We start from the raw sequence: 17,906 nt of genomic DNA, 5'->3' as shown, positions 1-17,906 counted from the left end.
AGTATTCGGGTTTTCTGGATAGATTTGGGTCGGAGTTTGGAGAAACGAGGCACAGCATGAGACATGTCCGTTTCGTACGAAGGATGGTAATACGGTGTTTGAATGCACATTGCAGCGTCATATTCTTTTTACAGCATATGCATCGTGTTAGATGATATATATACCCACACTCTACATAGAATGTATATCTAATGATGAATTACTCAATCTGTTCTTTGAAGTCCCTATTGTGACACAATGCTTTGAGCTGCAGCCTATTCTGACTTGGATTTCTAGAGGTACAAAGAGTTACATTCCAGCAGCTAAACAGTCGGTGCGGAAGGGCGCCTAATTCCGAGTAGATCCGACTTTGCTAACCTAGGTGGTTATAATGTGTATCTTTCCAATCTTCTCATGTCGCACATGTACTAGATAAATCTGGTCGGGCGCTAAACTATTGATCAAAGATATTTTTCTATTGCTCGCTAAGCTCATCGCCAAAGATTAAAAAATAAAATAAAAAGACCAAGCGGCTATTCTTCTGGGCACTCTGGGCGTTGCTTCAGGCCTGATTGATATGCATTCTTCGATTCTGTGAATGGCACAAGCTATAGCGTAAGTCAAAACACACCAGAAACATGGTAGCGAAGTGATCTAGACATCCTGTGTTGCATCCACAGTAGATACGCGTGGATGCCGATTCAACGTCATGATAAGTTAATACAAACAGTACCTAGCAACCGTTGACTTTGACATGCCACGATCCCTAACTCGAAGATGGATGGCAGGCATACTGGTAGAGTCGAGCGGTTGTCGAAGCCAAGCCAGGGGTCAATTAACAATGACCAATAGTCTGACCTCGTTACCGGTAATTGCGGTGGTAGAGGATTCTGGGATGCCATCATGATTGGTCTCCTGAATTCGACACTACCCCGGATAGGAAGAATACCAACCCCATTGTAGTGTTAGATCCCCAGACCCTGCAAGATCCCGCGCCTGTACCCCTTTATATGTCTCCAATGCCGTTGTACAAGTCATCACCTTAATGGACAGCGCGCGCCACCATCCCTTTTCCCTCTTCATACAGTCACCCTCCTTTGCAGCTGTTTGTTTCGAGTTGGACTAGGGTGAGTTTGTTTGCCTGTCTATCTGTCTGTCATTCCATCCTCCGTCTTGCATCTGACAAGAGAGAGAGAGAGGGGTAAAGGAAACAGACCTGTCGTTCCTTTAACATTGTAAATTGTGTTTCGCTTTTCACCTTCATTTTTACCCGACCTCGAGTACGGTAGTTGTCCGTTCGTACGCTACCAAAACTACCGTTGCGCGCTAAAACATCATCGCTTTGTTCGGTTGTTGTCGAAGTCGCTGTCACTCCTTCGAGGGCTGTGCTGCTGGCATCAGAGCCACAAAGAATAGATCGCAGTCAACTACACTCCTTGAACATCGGAAAACATCGTCACTCTCTCGTCAACGCGACAGCATCGTGTCCTTGAAGGGCCATCTATCTGCCGGCGTTAATCAAACGACCACATCAACCTGATCGCACAATTATTGTCGAACGCCACTCATTTTATTTTACCGAGACATCCAAGCCTCTTACGTACCTGACCTGACATCCGTCAATCGTGCACCATCCGCCGTTTACAGACTCAGATCTACCAACGACGGACCGCACATGCATCATTACACGCAATCCTTATTTGACTGAAATACTTTTACGGTTGACCGAGCAGACGGCCATTCCCTTAATCTACACGTGGGGAAGGGTGGACTCGTTAGTTGACCACCAGCAAGTGCCGGCTTAAGTACCTCGCAACACCATTCACTTATTACAGGAGACATAACACATCATGCTGTCTTCTCCGAAATCCATCCCAGCGCTCACGCTGTTGGCTTCGGCCCTCGTTGGCTCCGCCGTCGCCCAATTATCGACCAAATGCAATCCCATGGAGAAAGAGTGCCCCCCCGACCCTGCTCTAGGAACTTCCCATACCTTCTACTTCAACAGCACCCCTCCCGAGGATACCTTCACTTCCGAAGCTATCGAGATCACATACGACGAGACAGAGGGTGCAGCCTTCACTATCGCTAAGCAAGGTCAATCAACCACCCTCGCCTCCAACTTTTATTTCTTCTTTGGCCGGACCGAGGTTTTGATGAAGGCTGCTCGTGGACAGGGCATCATCAGCTCGATTGTGTGGGGTTCCGATACGCTTGACGAGGTCGATTGGGAATTCAAGGGCGGGAACGAGACCTGGGCATTCAGCAACTACTTTGGCAAGGGCAACACCAACGTTACAGGCACTGGAGGTGACCATAAAGTGGAGGGTAGCATATACGACCTGCACAATTACACCACAGTGTGGACCCAGGATAAGCTCGAATGGCACTTAGACGGCGCTCTTATCCGCACCCAGCTGGCCAAAGATGCAAACAATACGCACAACTTCCCCCAAACTCCCATGACGCTTCGTCTCGGCAGTTGGGTCGGTGGTGATCCTAAGACACAGCAGCCCGGAACCATTGAATGGGCTGGCGGTGAAACTGATTTCTCCCAGGGTCCTTTCACCATGTACGTGAAGAGCGCACGTGTTGAGGATTTCTCATCAGGCAAGGAATACACATTCACCGACAAATCAGGGTCATGGCAAAGCATCAAGATCACAGAGTAAGTTGCTTGAAAAAGCCGTTTTGACATGTCAGTCAAAATACTAACCCGGTATTAGGGGCAATTCCACTGCTGCCGAGGCCATCAACAAAGAACCCGAAAAGTCGCTCTCTGAGAAATGGGCTGAACTCCCCGAGAGCACTAGAATCGGCGTCTACGCAGCAGCCGGTGCCGTAGGAGGTCTGCTCTTCATTGCGCTCGCCATCTACTACATTAAGCAGCGACGTCGCGGTCAAAAAGAGGCTGCATTAGCCGCCAAGCTACATGAAGAGGAGCGACTTGAGCTTGAGCGATTCAAGAAGGGCGGCAGAAACCCCGATGATCTCGATTTCGATGGCACGGAATATGTAGGAGCTGCTGGAAAGGGAGGCTTAATGAGCTCCAAGTACTCGGCTATCACTGACTCACCACCGGGAAGCTCGGCTGGACTTCCTGAAAAAGCCTGGGACCCTATGGGATCTGAGGGCGTTAACTCCGGCATGCCTCTTCTTAACAGGGAAGTGAACGGCCCCTCGCGCCAGAATAGCCTCGCGTCTCCTATTCACGCCCATAGCCCCGGTTTTCCGCCTTCGTCTCCTGTCAATCGAAGTTTCTCAGCCTCTCCTTATGCGCCTTCAAGGTCGGGGTCTACCGGTCCTCAAGTCGGCGGTTACACCGACCGGGTGAACAGTCCAGGCCCAAATTCGCCTCATATGCGAAGCCCTGGGTCACCATCACCTCATGACATGTACGGAATGTCGAGGGTAAATACCAATAGTCCTGGACCCATGCAGTCACCCCGAGGGCCGGGCTCGCCAGGTCCTCAGGGTGGCTACTGGAACAACGGTGGTCACAGGTAACACATTCTTTAGGGCATTGGTGACAAGGCCATCTGGCTACGATTCCTTGCGCCAAGACGTTTTTTCCTCGGTTGAGCTCGCGTTATTGATGGCGTTGGTTGAATTTATGCACATAGAAATCTTTTAGTACTGGGCGAGTTGAAAGTGTGCCCAACGGTTCTCGTATCTTGTTTTCATTACCTTATTGTCTTTGTACGATTGTTTTGCATATAGTCCTTCCCTGCTTCATGGTAGGCCATTGTTGGCTGATGAGAAAATCAGCCGGGGAACCTGATCCATGGTTTCCAGCTACACAATGCAAGATACCCACCCTTTATACTGCGAAATCTTAATGATTTATTCGACTGTTGCTCGTTCCATATCCCAGTACCATGCTACGTGTTTCTGTGTAACGAAACGTGAGCGATTATATCTTCGGCGATGAATATCGACTCAAGTTGAATATTGTATGGATGTAGTGAAGTTTGGTAAACAGTAAGGAGATTTGCGAAGCGGCATGCCCTCGCCAATCATCCCTTAGCATCACGAACGAGCAATACTGTCTGGTTGATGTATCTTCAGTTGCGAACCATTGGGCATACGATGGGCTGCATGCGCTGCATGCGCTCGTTTCAAACTAGACGAAAGGTCGGCATCCGACAACCGTACAAGCCCTTAGCTGCTGTTCGATGAGCTCTCAACCTGTCGCATCTCCTTGTTACGTAGATTGGTCGTACAATCATTCCACCCTTCTCATCAACTGTTTCCCTGTCTTAACGCCGCTGTTTGGTGCTGAATTCTAACATACTTAAGAAATCGCGAGTCTCTTTATCAATAGTTACCTAACACCAACGCTAAAATTGCCACCGTTATCGTTCATCGTCATGAGCTTCTCTATGCGGTAAGGCGCCAACTGAGTGCAAGACAGTGAGCGCAACGGACCGTAGAGAATCAAGCTAAGGACTTGATTATGGCTTCAAATGATGATGTCTTAGTTAACTCGTTTGACCTAAGTCATCGCAAGCCACCTCGTTGCACCATCAGACACCCATCAAGGCAAAAATAAGCTAGCCCCTTTCTAGGATGGCAAGGATTCTCCAAGATTACCCCAGTCTCGGTCATCGGGTTCCTGCTTATATCATACACCACATTCTAGTGACTTTTCCATAAACCAGAGTGCAAAATTGTGTAATTGGTGGGATTGGGCTCTCACAAACGTCTCCTCGTAGCACCGCAAACTGCAGGAAGGTTTATAAGAAGTGACTGAACGTGAAGTCCTACAAGTTCTGATCCTGGCTTGAAGCAATTGGCTCCCGATTCCCTGCATAAGTAGATTTGATAGCGTGCTGATAATCCTTAGTACAAGGAGATCGGCACAACGCGAAATGAGCATGCAGTAACGCGCCTTGGCGCTGATGCTCAGTCAGAAAAGAAATGAGACAAGCCTCAGACTGGAGAAGATATAGCATTACCAGTTAGACTTGTTGAATGCTTTGCATGTTACATGCAGAATTCATCCCATTGTTGGTGAGAGAGCTGCTAAAGAAGGGATTACGGTGCTTGCAGCGGTCGGCGCATGAACACATCCCAGATGGATTCCCGGAAAATGACATTAAAACATGTTGATCCAAAGGCTACCACCAATTGTATTGACTCTAAGTTAGTTGAGCATGGGTTACGGCAATATGAATAAGGCGATAAGGAACCACCATAACCACCTACCTAATCCGGAGAAATCGTGCTCTGGCTCCGCGAAGGCGTAGTAACAATGGATCAGCTAGAAAAGCTGCCAAGGGGACGCGTCCCAGCTTTCTCATGATGTCTCTTCCACTCCGTCTTTGGCCCTCTTCTCGGAGACAGACAAACACATTGGGACCTTAGCCATGAAGTTCTCTGCTCTTCGCGCGGCGGCCCTTGCTGCGGCCGTAAAGGCGACATCTGCTGCAACGCCAACAGAGCCCTGCGCCGTCGTTAGTTCAGCATGGGCAGCTCAAATCTCTGCCACAGCTACTCCGACTATTGAAGCGTCAGTAGCTCACGAATGCCTCAATTCCGTCCCGATTAATAAGGAGGGGGCTCTGCGATACATTGCATCGTCGAGACCCTACATTGAGTGGCAGTCCGACACAATTTTCAAGAAATTTCCCCCGGCGAGCTACTTCTACCCACCGCACGATATATGGGGTGTATTGGACAAGATTGAGGCCGACATTAAGGCGGACAAATACCCCAATGAGTATGCTTGGCAGCAGGACTTGTATATCAAGCTCTTCGGCCCTGCTCACGACGGACACTTTGTGAGCTACCCCGATGTGTTGACCAATGCTATCGAGTGGCAGCGTCCTTATGCACTGGTCTCCATCAGCGACAAGCCAGATGGTTCGATCCCAGAGATCAAGATATACGAGGATATAATCTCTTCTCCTGATACTGCCTCGGTCGTGAAGAAGATCAACGGCGAGGATGCCGAGAGCTTCCTCAGCAAATGGATCTTCGCCGTTTCCGGTAACCAGGATCTCGACGCCGCTTATAACTCATTGTTCTACGAGAAGGCATACGAGGCTGAAGTTTCTTCCACGGGCTATTTCCACAATGGTGGTCGCACCAGGTTCGTTTCCGCACTAATCCAAGCACTGGCTATATGAAATATTGACAATGAGGACAGGTATGTGTGGCCTGGCAGCACCACGTCATTCGAATTCGCCAACGGAACGTCCGTAGAACTTGACAACGTGGCCCGCCTTAAGGGAAACTGGACTGGCGTTGTTGATGGAGCTTCGTACTTTGCCAAGTTTGCCCCCGGTGCCGCGACGAATGTCAGTCCTGCCGAGGCAACACCTACTCCCGAGCCTACTCCCGCCGCTGCCGCCGTGACCGGTGTACCTGGATACCCCGAACCAGTGATCGTTTCGAGCGATGGAATCATCTCCGGCTACTACCTCGATGGTGACCAAGACGATACTGCAGTCATTGTAGCCCTTTCGTTTTCTCCAGACGATCCCGTTGAGTTCCAGAAGGTTGCAGAGGACTTTTTTGCGAAAGCTAAGAAGGATGGAAAGAAAAATCTCGTCGTGGATGTCTCTGCTAACGGCGGTGGTTACATTTTCTCGGGATATGATCTCTTCCGCCAGCTATTCCCCGATATTGTACAGGAGGGTCTGGGTCGTTGGAGGGAGAACCCAGGCTTCAATGCCGTCTCGGAAGTCTACTCGGCTAACTCGGCCGATTTCGATGCGGATACTGCTTCGGGGGACATTATCTACCAATATGAGTCTGTATTCAACTGGAGGTACGACCTCGACGAAAACAACAAGCACTTCACCTCTTTCGAGGACAAGTTTGCTCCGCAGGAATTCCTCGGCGACGAGTTCACGGACGTCATGCAATGGGACTTCAACGACCCCTTGAATACCATCAACGCTACCTATGGATTTGGCACGGATATTACGGGGTACCGCAGCCGTGCCAACTTCACACGACCCTTTGCCGGCCCCGAAAACATTGTTGTTTTGCTCGACGGTTACTGCGCGTCCACTTGCACGCTGTTCTCACAGTTCATGGTCCACGACGCCGGTGTTAAGACCATCGCGCTAGGTGGACGACCGTCGAAAGAGGGTTTGATTCAGGGTGTTGGTGGTGTCAAAGGCTCGCAGAGCTACGGATATGCCGATGTCCTAGCTAACGTGCAGGAGGCTCTCGCGTTTACCAACGACTCTGAAATCATCAAGACGCTAAGCGCCTACGACACGTACGTGTTGGAACGCAACCAAGTATCCAGCTTGAACGTCAAGGACGAGATCCTCCGGGACCATCTTGAGGATGGCACTCCTTCGCAATTTGTGGCCGAATACTCCGACTGCCGACTGTGGTGGACCGAGGCTATGGTTAAGGACGTCTCCGAGGTCTGGAAGGCCGCTGCTGCGTCTGCATTCCAGGGTGGAAAGTGCGCTTACGGTGGCATTGAGAAGCCCGTGCCATCCTACCCGTCTCACTCATACCCATCCAAGTGCAAGAGGACTACACCTCGCCCTCGTCCATTCGATCGATCGCGCTTCACTCTGAAGGGACCGCTCCCGATCCCGTCTACCAAGCGTACCACAATGGCTAAGCGCAGCCTGAGCAGCAAGATGCAGTCCATGACTCTAGCTAACCAGTACATGAAGGTCATTGACTAAGGATGCTGTCTTCGCAGTTAGGTAGATGGTGGTTGAGGTGGGGAGAAACCCACGAGCTACCCTTGGAGGGTACAGGCGCAAGCTAGGGTCACATGACCGCTCTGAAAGTTTAAACAAGGCACTCGCTGTGTATAATTAGGATTATTCTTGGATAATGTGTATTTATGAATAGTTACTTTATGATTGATATATTGTTATATAGGATACAGTCAATGAAAACCAAAGAACACCAAGGCCCCAAACTCACGCATCATCCGTGCAACCACGTCCGCATCCAATGATATGAGCTCTTCGCAGCTTTCAAGTCCTTCAGGGAGGGGGTCATATCAATCAAGACTTAAGCTGTGAATAGATTAACGAGTCATTTCTCCTGTCTCCCCTGACATTCACTCTTGTTAAGACGATTCCTTGGTTCTGGGTCCAGTCCGATGCTGCTTTCCGGATTGAAGCCAAGCCAACAAGCTCGTCGTAGCCCAGGCACTCATATTTTGAGCTGAAAGCAGGATAGGGTCAGCGTTGACTAGGTACCTACATAAGCAAGAAACCTCGCTACTATGCAGTACTTGTGACTGCAAAGTAGATAGAGGAGCAGGGGCTAGCGAAGTTGATGAAGCCAACTATATGAGGCTACATCATATAATCTTAATAGCAATAATTATGTCTTTATCTAGCATTACCCCGTCGCCACTTCAGCCAGGGTGAAACCGTCGGACATGCGTGATATACCTAAGGATATTATTGCCTTTCAGATGCCCTCGACATACTCGCTTTGGATAACTAGACTATGTTCAGAAATACAAGAAGTTGCTTATAGTAAATTGACAAGTCTCCCCAATACCCAATACCTACCATATCTTGGTATAGCGTACGAGAGCTGATGGAAAGTGACAGGCATCCATGCTTAACTGTCGCGATCTATTTTTCAAGGAACACTTATCTGCCGCGACGTGAACCCCAATGTTCGCTTGCGGAATCGACGGACATTGACCTAGATCTAGTAGATTACCCCTCGAGGTATTCCGGTTTGCGGCCATATTGGCCTATGCTGCACACAAGATCTCACCCCATGGAAGCTTCTCTCCCCTGAAAGCCCTTGACCAGGGGTTAGGTAAAGGTGTGAGATACAGTATGTGAACCCGTGGGTGCCAAGATCACATCATCAGTGCCTATCTCAGCCTTCCGCAGTCTAGATCCCAACTGCATTTTGATAAGCTTGAAGAACCATGGCTCGGACGTGCACGTGGTTTTCTGGGTCGAATTAATTCACATCGTCTTAGATATGCTGCAAGCGGTCCTCGGTGTCCGAAGCAATCCCTATACGTTGTACGACCCAATGGAAAATCTTCGAGGCTCGTGTAATCACAAGATCTGCGCAGAGCCTAGCTTCGGTGAGAGATAGCAACCCCCTCTCTGAAAGTTTCCAGGCCTGAGCGAGCATGTTCATCAACTGCCGAATGCTGGGCAAGAGAGGATCGCCAGCGACCTTGAGACTCTTGACGGGACATTCCACAATCAGAACTAAGACCACGACCAAAATCAGGTTCCTCAATCTTGTCCGATAACGTTACTGTGATTCAACGTCTTGACCGCCTCTCCCACTCAATCAAGACCGTGTTTGCGTGTGATTGCAGATCATGTGCGTGATGCGTTATGCGAAAATCATGCCCGCCCCGCCCTGTGATGAAACCCAGACGAAAGGTTGCATAGCTTCCAGAAAGGAGCAAAGAATTGGGTTCTGTGGTGAAGAAAGTAAGGCTCAAACTCACCTCCATCTCATGATTCCTACAGCCCGATCCGCTTCTCTGATCCTTCTTGTCTAGACTAGGTAGGTATAGTCGAAGGAGTAGGCGAATGCAAGTTGAAGCGGAATGGATGGTACATATTTGTCAAGAGCTCCATGTGTGTGCAGCCTAGGCGACTCGTGACAGCTTCCGCTCCTTCTCCAGTACTCTCGACCTTGTGAAGTAACATATTGAGCTTTGTTACCTTGGCGCTCAGGCTTTTACGAGCTTTTGCCTCCGTCGTCTTTCTACTCTGCCGCAAGAGTGTGGCACAGTTGCACTTGAAGAGTATAGTTTACGATACTAGAGAGAGCTTAAACATCACACGACATGAATATGTCAGGAAACACCAAGCTAACTTCGACTAATAGACCTGTTAACGTGGCAGTAGTGTTGTGGCTCTGATGGACTTTACCTGTCCCATCGCAAATGCCGACAAATACCTAGGTACCTAGGTAGATGACAAGATCGATGACGATGATGACAATGGAAACAGCGGCAGCAGAAGCAGCAATGCCTAACCCAGTCGTATGCTCCTTTTAGATATGAAGATGTCTTGGCCGTTGCCGCAATGCACGCCTAACGTAGCATTGCGTTTGGCTATAAAAATAAAAATAAAATGATTTACTGTGCATTGATGGTCGCATAGCGGCCGGCCACGGGAATAATCTGGGACTCAGTCTGGGCTTCAATATACGTACTTAGTATACCTATGTACATGGTATAGTGTGATGAATACAGTATGAGTGCCGGATGTCGTGCAGAAACATCGAAAACGAAACGTGTAACAATAGCCTACCTTAGTCGAAATCTGATCATCCCATCGCCCGTGTGGCCTATCCCCGACCTGGACCTTGTCCTTGTCCATGTCCTTATGATCCTACCGATATTGATGGCTATTTCATGTATACTGACCGCCCGTCCCGTCCTACCTACCTACACTTTCTTGCAAGTCTCTTGAGCCAATGCTACCAATAATATCTAACATGTGTACTATTACATTAACATAAGTAAGCAAAGTGAGACCGGCCTCCTAACCGGGTCGAGATAGTATTGCTGTGAATTTTCCGCTCGTCCGTCCATCTGTCTGTTGTCTATCTCTCTTGGACTTCAATTGCTTGCCTCGACGGGCAGGGCAAGAGCCGATACGATCTACTATAATAAGGTATGTAGGCAGATCATACAACAGTGCTTACTATCTAACCTCTTCTTCGATAGTCGTCCGAACAGATCAGATGCGTAATTTTGGCATTTTCACGAGCAGTACAGTGCTACAGAGCGGGCCGAAGCTAGGATGGCTGCGATCCGGCGCGGTGCTAGAAGATGGGTGCCGGGGGCGAACCCGGCTAGTGAAGAAACCTTCGGCTTTTTTGCACCGAAGGATGACCGCAGCTTGGACCCATTTCGAGTAATACTGTAAGTAAGTATGCTGCGGTCTATTAGTCCACAACAAGAATGCTTTCTACTCTCCATAGTACTTACGTGGCCAGTCCTTGGTCATCTCCTCCTTTGTATATACTTGGTATACCTAACCTTATTGTTCAAATAGGTAGCTTGTGTTGCTGAGACTTTTGTCAGCGAATTGCCGGCAATGAAACATCAGGGTCAGGGTTCAGTGAAGCAGCTAGACGTGCGCATAGGATACACAAGATGCGCATAGAATACGACAGTAGCATTCCTAATTTCCTGTCTACGACCGCTAGTAACATTTGTTACCTGTTGTCACCCACTCCCCCTTCTACTATGTAGTGTCAAGGACATAATCCTAGGCCGTGACGCTCTGAAGATGGAACGATAGCGAAGCATCATCTATCCCCACTACAATAAATCCACATTGCCCATGAATGGGGGGAAACATGGGGAAACGGTGCGGTTTAGGGGGACTGAATATGTGGTGTCATCGACTAGGTAGGTTGATGGGCATATGCAAACGGGTGGTGAACAGTATCGAACTTGCTTCTATGTCCTTCCCGGCGCATAACCGATTCATTCTAGCCAACCTGGCATCTGCACACGTGCGTGCGGGAAAAGGAAAAAGGGCCACACCACTATTCCTGTAGGGCTTGATCTAACCCCATTCTCTGCCGGCCAAGCATGTGTCTCATCGGGGCCAACGAACCACAAAACATCTCAGCCAAGTACATCAGTACCCAACGGTATCACCAAGCACACCTTGACACCGTTGTCCACGATGAAGAGTAAGAATAAGAATCCTGACTAACCGGAAATGTGATCGATCGCCCACTCATTGTACATGATCTCGTAGCTTGCGCGCGCGCGGTACATCCCGTCCTTCACACATCCCACCCTGCCCCCCTCCACCGATACAACACTGCCGGGTTACCGCGAGACATACAGAAAAAAAAAGAGGGTGCATGTGGTAGCGTGGGCAAAGTGCTTCACAGCCGCAAAAGAAGACGGTAAACGCATATCTGGCGCCGTGGCATGAGGATCTGACATCCGCTTACGAGACGAGGAAACCCCAATCGCAGAGCATTGCTGAGTTGTGAGTGGGAGCCCTCTCGCTTGGTGTGTGTGCGACTACGAATTGCGCAAATCGTGAAACGCATCCAACAACAGACCTGCGTTCAGCCAATATGGAGCCTGGGGTCCTCCGGCTATCGATTTCATTATTGTCATTATCGCTACATTGCTATTTTGGTTCTCGCCTTATAGCAATGAACAAGTGCAATGCCGAGGGCTGGTGATGCACTTCTTCTGACCCACGATCTTTCCCAAGCACATATATACATACTTACACGGCTTGACGCTACTTACAGACGGCCATCATTTATTACCACACCTGGGTGCTTTCATCACACTACGATATGTTATAATCCTACCTGCATAGAACTTGAACCATAGACTGGCAGTCCTACACAGATGCATGAGATATACGGCGGCGTGGCATAAAGACATACAGCTATATCCCTTCTTGCAGAATCTCACACGCAAGTAAGACTCGGACCCAGTCCCCGTGACGGGCAACTCGGCTTCATTTCTGTCTGGAGGATTCCCCAATCACACCTTCTTTGTCTCTCGGCCTTTTTACATTATACTTTACCAGGTTGCCAATGCGTGAGTCGGCGAATGTGAACGGAGCGAAGGGCGGGACCTTTCGGATACATCCAACGCAATCAAGCAGCACTCGACTGCACTCGACGCCAACTGATAAATGGAGTAGTTTCGGCGTTCCCATGTATTGTTCGACTGATTGCATATGATTTGCTACTAGAAGGAGAAAAAGAAAAAAGCAACAAACAAAGCCAGCTCCCTAGACTACGAGCTAGCGTCGAGTTGTTATTGACAGGTATAACTGCCTACAACTATATACAACATAGAGTCGAACGGCAACGAAGGATGGCATCTCGCCAAAAGGTGAGTCTATAACATCCAATCTATTCCTACAATTTTGTTTCATCCTCTCAACTGCTCATATATACAGAAATCATCAGCATCAATAGACCGAAGCAAATCCAGCTCTATGGCGACCGGAACTGAAGAGGAACCGCCATATATCGAGGCGTTCGGCCATAAATATCACCATTCCGGTAGGATATTTGTGCCTTTCGATGAAAAGGAACAGCAACGCATGGAACTTCAGCACAAACTATACAGACACTGCTTGAACGGAGCACTTACCGCTACACGGATCCCTCTGAATGTCGAGAGCATAGTAGATCTCGGGAGCGGAACGGGCCTCTGGCCGCTAGAGATGGCTGTCAGATACCCGCAAGCTAACATTCTCGGCATTGACATATCCCGCATTCAGAGGACAACTGCCGTACCACCCAACGTCAGCTTTACTATTGACAACGTCGAGAACCCTTGGGCTATCCCTGCGGGTTCAGTGGACTTCCTACACATTCGTGGTCTGGCTGGTGGCGTTTCAGACTGGCCGGCCTTATTCAGACAGGCTTACGAGAAACTCAAACCAGGTGGCCTCCTCGAATGGACAGAGCAGGCTAATCAGATATTTGATTTCGATAACGATCTTGGTGATGCTGAACTGTGTCCCCAATTTCTTAACTTGTGGCGCGATCTTAGCAAACAGAATAATATCGACTTCAGCCCTTCTCCTAACGGTCCCGTTTGGCTTGTTGACGTCGGCTTCGAGGCCATAGCTCAGCGGATCGAGATCCTACCTATAGGGGAATGGGCCCAGGATGAAAAGCTACAAACCCGGCAGAAGCTGATGAATCAAATCTCTGCCGAACACTTTGGTATGCCTTCCGCTCTTGACGTCATACTGTGATCTTTACTAACGGCATGCACGATATCTAGAAAGTCACTGTGGACTCTTATTTACAAACTGCGGATGGACACGAGAAAAGTTTGACGAGATAGCACCTACCTTTTTCAGCGAGATTCATGACCAGTCTAAAAAGCCATATACTACTATGTAAGATATGCTGTTCCTTACTTATATCACGCCGATCTCTTCTTTACTCTTTTTTAGTCCCCATCCCGATTTATCTTGATTTATCATCCACTAACCATGTCATCAGAGTTTTCACGACCGCAAGAAAGCCCCGCTAAGAAACCTAAGAGACCATTTACGATCAGACAGATAGACCAGTCTAGAGGCTGCGGCTATGGATGACAGGGTGGCAAATTCCTGCAGATAAGACAACTATGGTGTTCCCACCTCATGCTGCGTCCTGCGGGCTCTCGGTATCACGGCTCTCCCTTCGAATATACTCCTCTGAAAGTAACTATACCCGTCCTCATTGGAGAAGAAGGGGGTGTGGAGGGTAAAGAGGAGGAGGAAGAGGAGGAGAAAGAGGATCTTTCGGTTGCTTCGGCCTAGTCTGCTCTGGATCACGTATATGCCCGCCCCTATCCACTCGGCATATAACATATATCCCTCTCCACCTCAAATACCTCCGCATCTGAACTGTCATCCACACACATTCGACGCAAATGCTTTTAATCATTGAGAGAGGCCTAGTCTAGTCTGACACACGCCATGCCTTAGTTACAGGTCTTTAAATCCCGAACACCAATCATCAGCCTTAATGGCTATGTGCTTCAAACGCCGTCACGTCAGCTTGCACTGCATGAGATGCATCAAGTGTCACATTTCAGCCTCTTGACCGTTATATGCCATATGCTCACACATAGAGGTATTTTGAGTTAGCCTTTTCCTTTTCAGATACGGATAACAAGGGAAGGAACATGTATATAGATGCGGCCAACGTGTCAATGTACACGGTACAGGTAGCGATCCCTAGCATCACGTAGACCACAAAGACTCCTAAAAGCTAGCTCCGTTGTTAGATACCTCTAATCAAGGTCTGAATCTCATTTTGTGACGACTATAGTGAGCACTAGCAACCGAAAGATAGAGGATTATGTCGGCAGTTGTCTAAACAGACCAGTACTAAGACCATTGTGGCGACAACTACTGTTATACTGTTACCTACATCGCTTATACCTACATGCTTCCTATCAGCACGTGTAGCTGGCAATAGGATTTTAAATCCGCATATCTCCATGCTCGTCAGGCATCGTATAAATCACCGGCCAAGGTATTCGTGAACTTGCAGATTCGGCTGCATCTTTACGTTCGACTCACCTTGCATCTGTAAGTTGACTTGACCTTCACCAACCGCAATATCACAACACAAATAGAACTAACAGCAATACTGCATGCGTAAAGTGGCCCCTGGCCATCGTTCCAACCCCCTCTGTTCTAAGCAGTTTTGATTTCCGTTAGCTGCAAGCCACGTCCGCACCTACGCACGTCTATGTATTATGCATGATCCGGTTCTCCATCCATGCCTACCCCCATCTGACGAACGCGAAACCTTGACGGACCGCACTTGTTTCATGCAGCTCTCTTCCTCCCGCTCTTATCCCCCGTCAGCCCCCTCTCTTCAACTGCGCATTCACGAGCTTACATGTTCCCTACCTACTTATGCATAGCCAGGAGAATAGGGCAGAGTGTAGGGTACATACTTGTGTAACGGGCGCTATATATTCACACTGCCTACATATGGACATCACGGCGAACCACTGGCTACACAGCATCAGTGTCACCTCGGTTAAGTAGAAGAAGAGAACCAGAAGACTTCCGCCTAATCCCGTCTAGACGCCCATATCCCACTTACCGTTCCTCGTCCCCTGAACCGAACCATATTCCATCAGACGTCGGTACCGGAATAGACATACTGCAGCCAGGTAATGTATGTAAGCAAGTCGGGAAGCACTCATTCTCCAGGACGCGCGCATTCAAATAAGTAGACAAGGAGCCAGGTAGTTGACGTGCGTCTAACGAAGCGGCAAGAGAGAGTGGGGGTGGGGGGAAATGAGCGTCAACATAGCATCAAGTATACCTATACAAAAACACCAAAAGAGATGAATCCTGGAAAATAGAAGGGCCAGGCCAATATATTTACAAATCAAGTAACTAACTGATCAACCATTAACCCATAAGTAACGCATTATAGGTACTCCGGGAGGTCCCGAAAGTGATAGGCGGAGAGATGGGATTTTGGGCTCGGAACCATACCGAGAAGGCAGTTGGTACTCGAAAATCCGACGATCACCCATCAGGCAATTATAGGATGTCTAGCTGCGCGTGCGCCTGTCACGGGTCATCACCATCACAGTCACAACGCCATGGATAGGTATTCATGGTCGAGACGACGCATAATCTCCGTGGCATTCAGCTTACCGTACAAATACCATCTTCGTGCGTTGGTGATACACTGCGTACATACATCGCTATGGACATGTATGCAGTCAGCTATATGGAGCTTTCCTCGGCACTGGACGGCACATTGAGTACGGTGAATCTAGACCAGGACATCTCACTAGATAGAGGTGATTCTTTCTTCTACGACTTCATGAGAGAAAGCGAGCGCCAAAAAGGGAATTAACGGTGAGACATCGATAGAAACATATGTTGATAAGACAACAGCTAGATGTAAGTAGTAAGCAAACTGCAGTGTGCGGACCTACCCGACGGCCAAATTAAAAAAAAAGAACAGTACAGTACAGTATAGTGTATAGATACACAGGCATGCAATACACCCTTTCCCTCCCCCCAGCTTCAATATTGTAACTATTTATTACATCGCCTGATTAGAATTGATCAGGGCTGGTTGATCTTCAACGAAAAATCTACATGTGGTGTGCCCTGATGGATGGAGCTCGTGGAGATGATGTCGATATCTAAAAAATAAAGAGAGCGCGATTGTGGTTAGCTCTACTTCGAAAACACTTGCTTCCTTATGCACATCGGAACGGGGGAAAGAAACTAACCGTTATTCGCATAATCGAACACGTTGTCCTCGCGTAAGCCGCCACTGACCTCGATTAGAAACTCTCGTTTGCCCTTCCACTTCTCCCGTAGGCTCTTGGCGGCGATCTTGACCCCTTCACCGGTGAAGTTATCCAGCATGACAACGTCCGCGCCGGCAGCGATAGCCTCGTCGGCCTCTGCCTCGTTCTGCACTTCGACCTCGATCTTGAGCGAGAAACCAGCGACCAGCTTGGCAGCTTGCACGGCCTCGGTGATGTTCCCGCGGCTCCAGACGTGGTTGTCCTTGAGCATGATCATGGAGCTCAGGTCCATTCTATGCGTGTCGGCCCCGCCCACGAGCATGCCGTATTTCTCGACGATGCGGAACCCAGGGGTCGTCTTCCTCGTGCCGGCAAGGATTCCCCTGTATCCGGCGCTGCGCAGGCTGAGAAGCAGGTTTCGGCTTACGGTGGCGATGCCGGAGCAGCGAGCTAGCAGGTTCAGGCCGACGCGCTCTCCAAGAAGCAGACCTCGCACGGGACCCGTCACGGTGGCGACTTTGAACTTGCTAGATCCGTCCTTCGGCCTCTCGATATAACTGCCCTCTGCCGCGTGCCACTCGACCGTGCAGCCGCATTGCTTGAAGATTTCCGTGAAGAATGGCACACCGGCTATAATGCCGGCGCTCTTCCCCCACAGGGTAGCTGTGTGTTCCTTTTCTCCCACCACGTACCCGGCGTAATCGTATGAAGGCGTGTCTTCGGCAAGCCAAGACGTGATTGTTGCCTTCCAGCTTGGAGGCAGTATATGCTCAAGAGAGCCGTGACGGATTGGTTGATCGGGATGCATGGCGAATCGCAAGAAAATGGGAGGGTTGCTTCGGGTTCGTCTATCGCTTATCGCATAGGCTCATCACAAGGTGTCGATTCGCAATATCTGATGATACTGGACAGGTAGGTTAATGAAGGCAATTAGTAGGTACTTCGAAGATAGTTCACTGTGCCTCTATGGGTAGGAGTTTGTAATAGGCCAGACTATTAGAAAGAATATCTCAAAGATGTTGGAGCTATTTCCCCCGATTATCGTTTGTCCCTCAAGGTATCTATCTACCTACCTGCTGAGCCAGATGAGCCGCCTCCAACCGCGGGGTTGTGGTAGAGGTGAGGGGCAGTAAAATATAGCGGGGTAACGCCGATACAGGCCGAGTGCTTAGTGCTGTATCAACTGTAGATTCCC

At 49.1% G+C, this 17,906-nt stretch overlaps 4 protein-coding genes across 4 annotated transcripts; 3 read left to right on the top strand and 1 right to left on the bottom strand.

Moving 5' to 3' along the window:
* The first annotated feature begins 1,470 nt into the window (after positions 1-1,470).
* On the top strand, positions 1,471-3,876 carry F5B22DRAFT_319343 (concanavalin A-like lectin/glucanase domain-containing protein). Its single transcript, XM_047970686.1, has 2 exons — positions 1,471-2,647; positions 2,706-3,876. The coding sequence occupies exons 1-2, from the start codon at positions 1,830-1,832 to the stop codon at positions 3,484-3,486; spliced, it is 1,599 nt and encodes a 532-aa protein (XP_047828595.1). The 5' UTR covers positions 1,471-1,829; the 3' UTR covers positions 3,487-3,876.
* A 210-nt stretch (positions 3,877-4,086) lies between these two features.
* Positions 4,087-7,640, top strand: F5B22DRAFT_637941 (uncharacterized protein; the record flags this gene model as incomplete). The annotated part of the gene is made up of 3 exons (XM_047977511.1): positions 4,087-4,113; positions 5,424-6,073; positions 6,131-7,640. 3 exons carry the CDS (start codon positions 4,087-4,089, stop codon positions 7,638-7,640), a joined length of 2,187 nt encoding a protein of 728 aa, XP_047828594.1.
* Positions 7,641-12,905: 5,265 nt separating this feature from the next.
* On the top strand, positions 12,906-13,827 carry F5B22DRAFT_637940 (S-adenosyl-L-methionine-dependent methyltransferase; the record flags this gene model as incomplete). Its single annotated transcript, XM_047977510.1, has 2 exons — positions 12,906-13,644; positions 13,706-13,827. The coding sequence occupies 2 exons, from the start codon at positions 12,906-12,908 to the stop codon at positions 13,825-13,827; spliced, it is 861 nt and encodes a 286-aa protein (XP_047828593.1).
* A 2,585-nt stretch (positions 13,828-16,412) lies between these two features.
* Positions 16,413-17,902, bottom strand: F5B22DRAFT_319364 (Quinolinate phosphoribosyl transferase). The gene is made up of 2 exons (XM_047970687.1): positions 16,691-17,902; positions 16,413-16,600 (listed from the first exon to the last, which is right to left on the bottom strand). Exons 1-2 carry the CDS (start codon positions 17,517-17,519, stop codon positions 16,521-16,523), a joined length of 909 nt encoding a protein of 302 aa, XP_047828592.1. The 5' UTR covers positions 17,520-17,902; the 3' UTR covers positions 16,413-16,520.
* Positions 17,903-17,906: the final 4 nt, after the last annotated feature.

Source organism: Xylaria bambusicola (assembly GCF_022495145.1).
Source record: "Xylaria bambusicola strain CBS 139988 unplaced genomic scaffold F5B22scaffold_37, whole genome shotgun sequence".
In the NCBI taxonomy this organism is placed as follows: domain Eukaryota; kingdom Fungi; phylum Ascomycota; class Sordariomycetes; order Xylariales; family Xylariaceae; genus Xylaria; species Xylaria bambusicola.
This window is presented reverse-complemented; position numbering and strand designations above follow the sequence as displayed.

What these genes read in the sequence shown, in the direction of transcription:
- F5B22DRAFT_319343 (XM_047970686.1), top strand. Translation starts at nt 1,830, where the DNA reads ATGCTGTCTTCTCCGAAATCCATCCCAGCGCTCACGCTGTTGGCTTCG. An exon ending in CAAAGCATCAAGATCACAGA is followed by an intron (nt 2,648 to 2,705) that starts GTAAGTTGCTTG and finishes ACCCGGTATTAG; the next exon opens with GGGCAATTCCACTGCTGCCG.
- F5B22DRAFT_319364 (XM_047970687.1), bottom strand. Translation starts at nt 17,519, where the DNA reads ATGCATCCCGATCAACCAATCCGTCACGGCTCTCTTGAGCATATACTG. An exon ending in GTTCGATTATGCGAATAACG is followed by an intron (nt 16,601 to 16,690) that starts GTTAGTTTCTTT and finishes TTTATTTTTTAG; the next exon opens with ATATCGACATCATCTCCACG.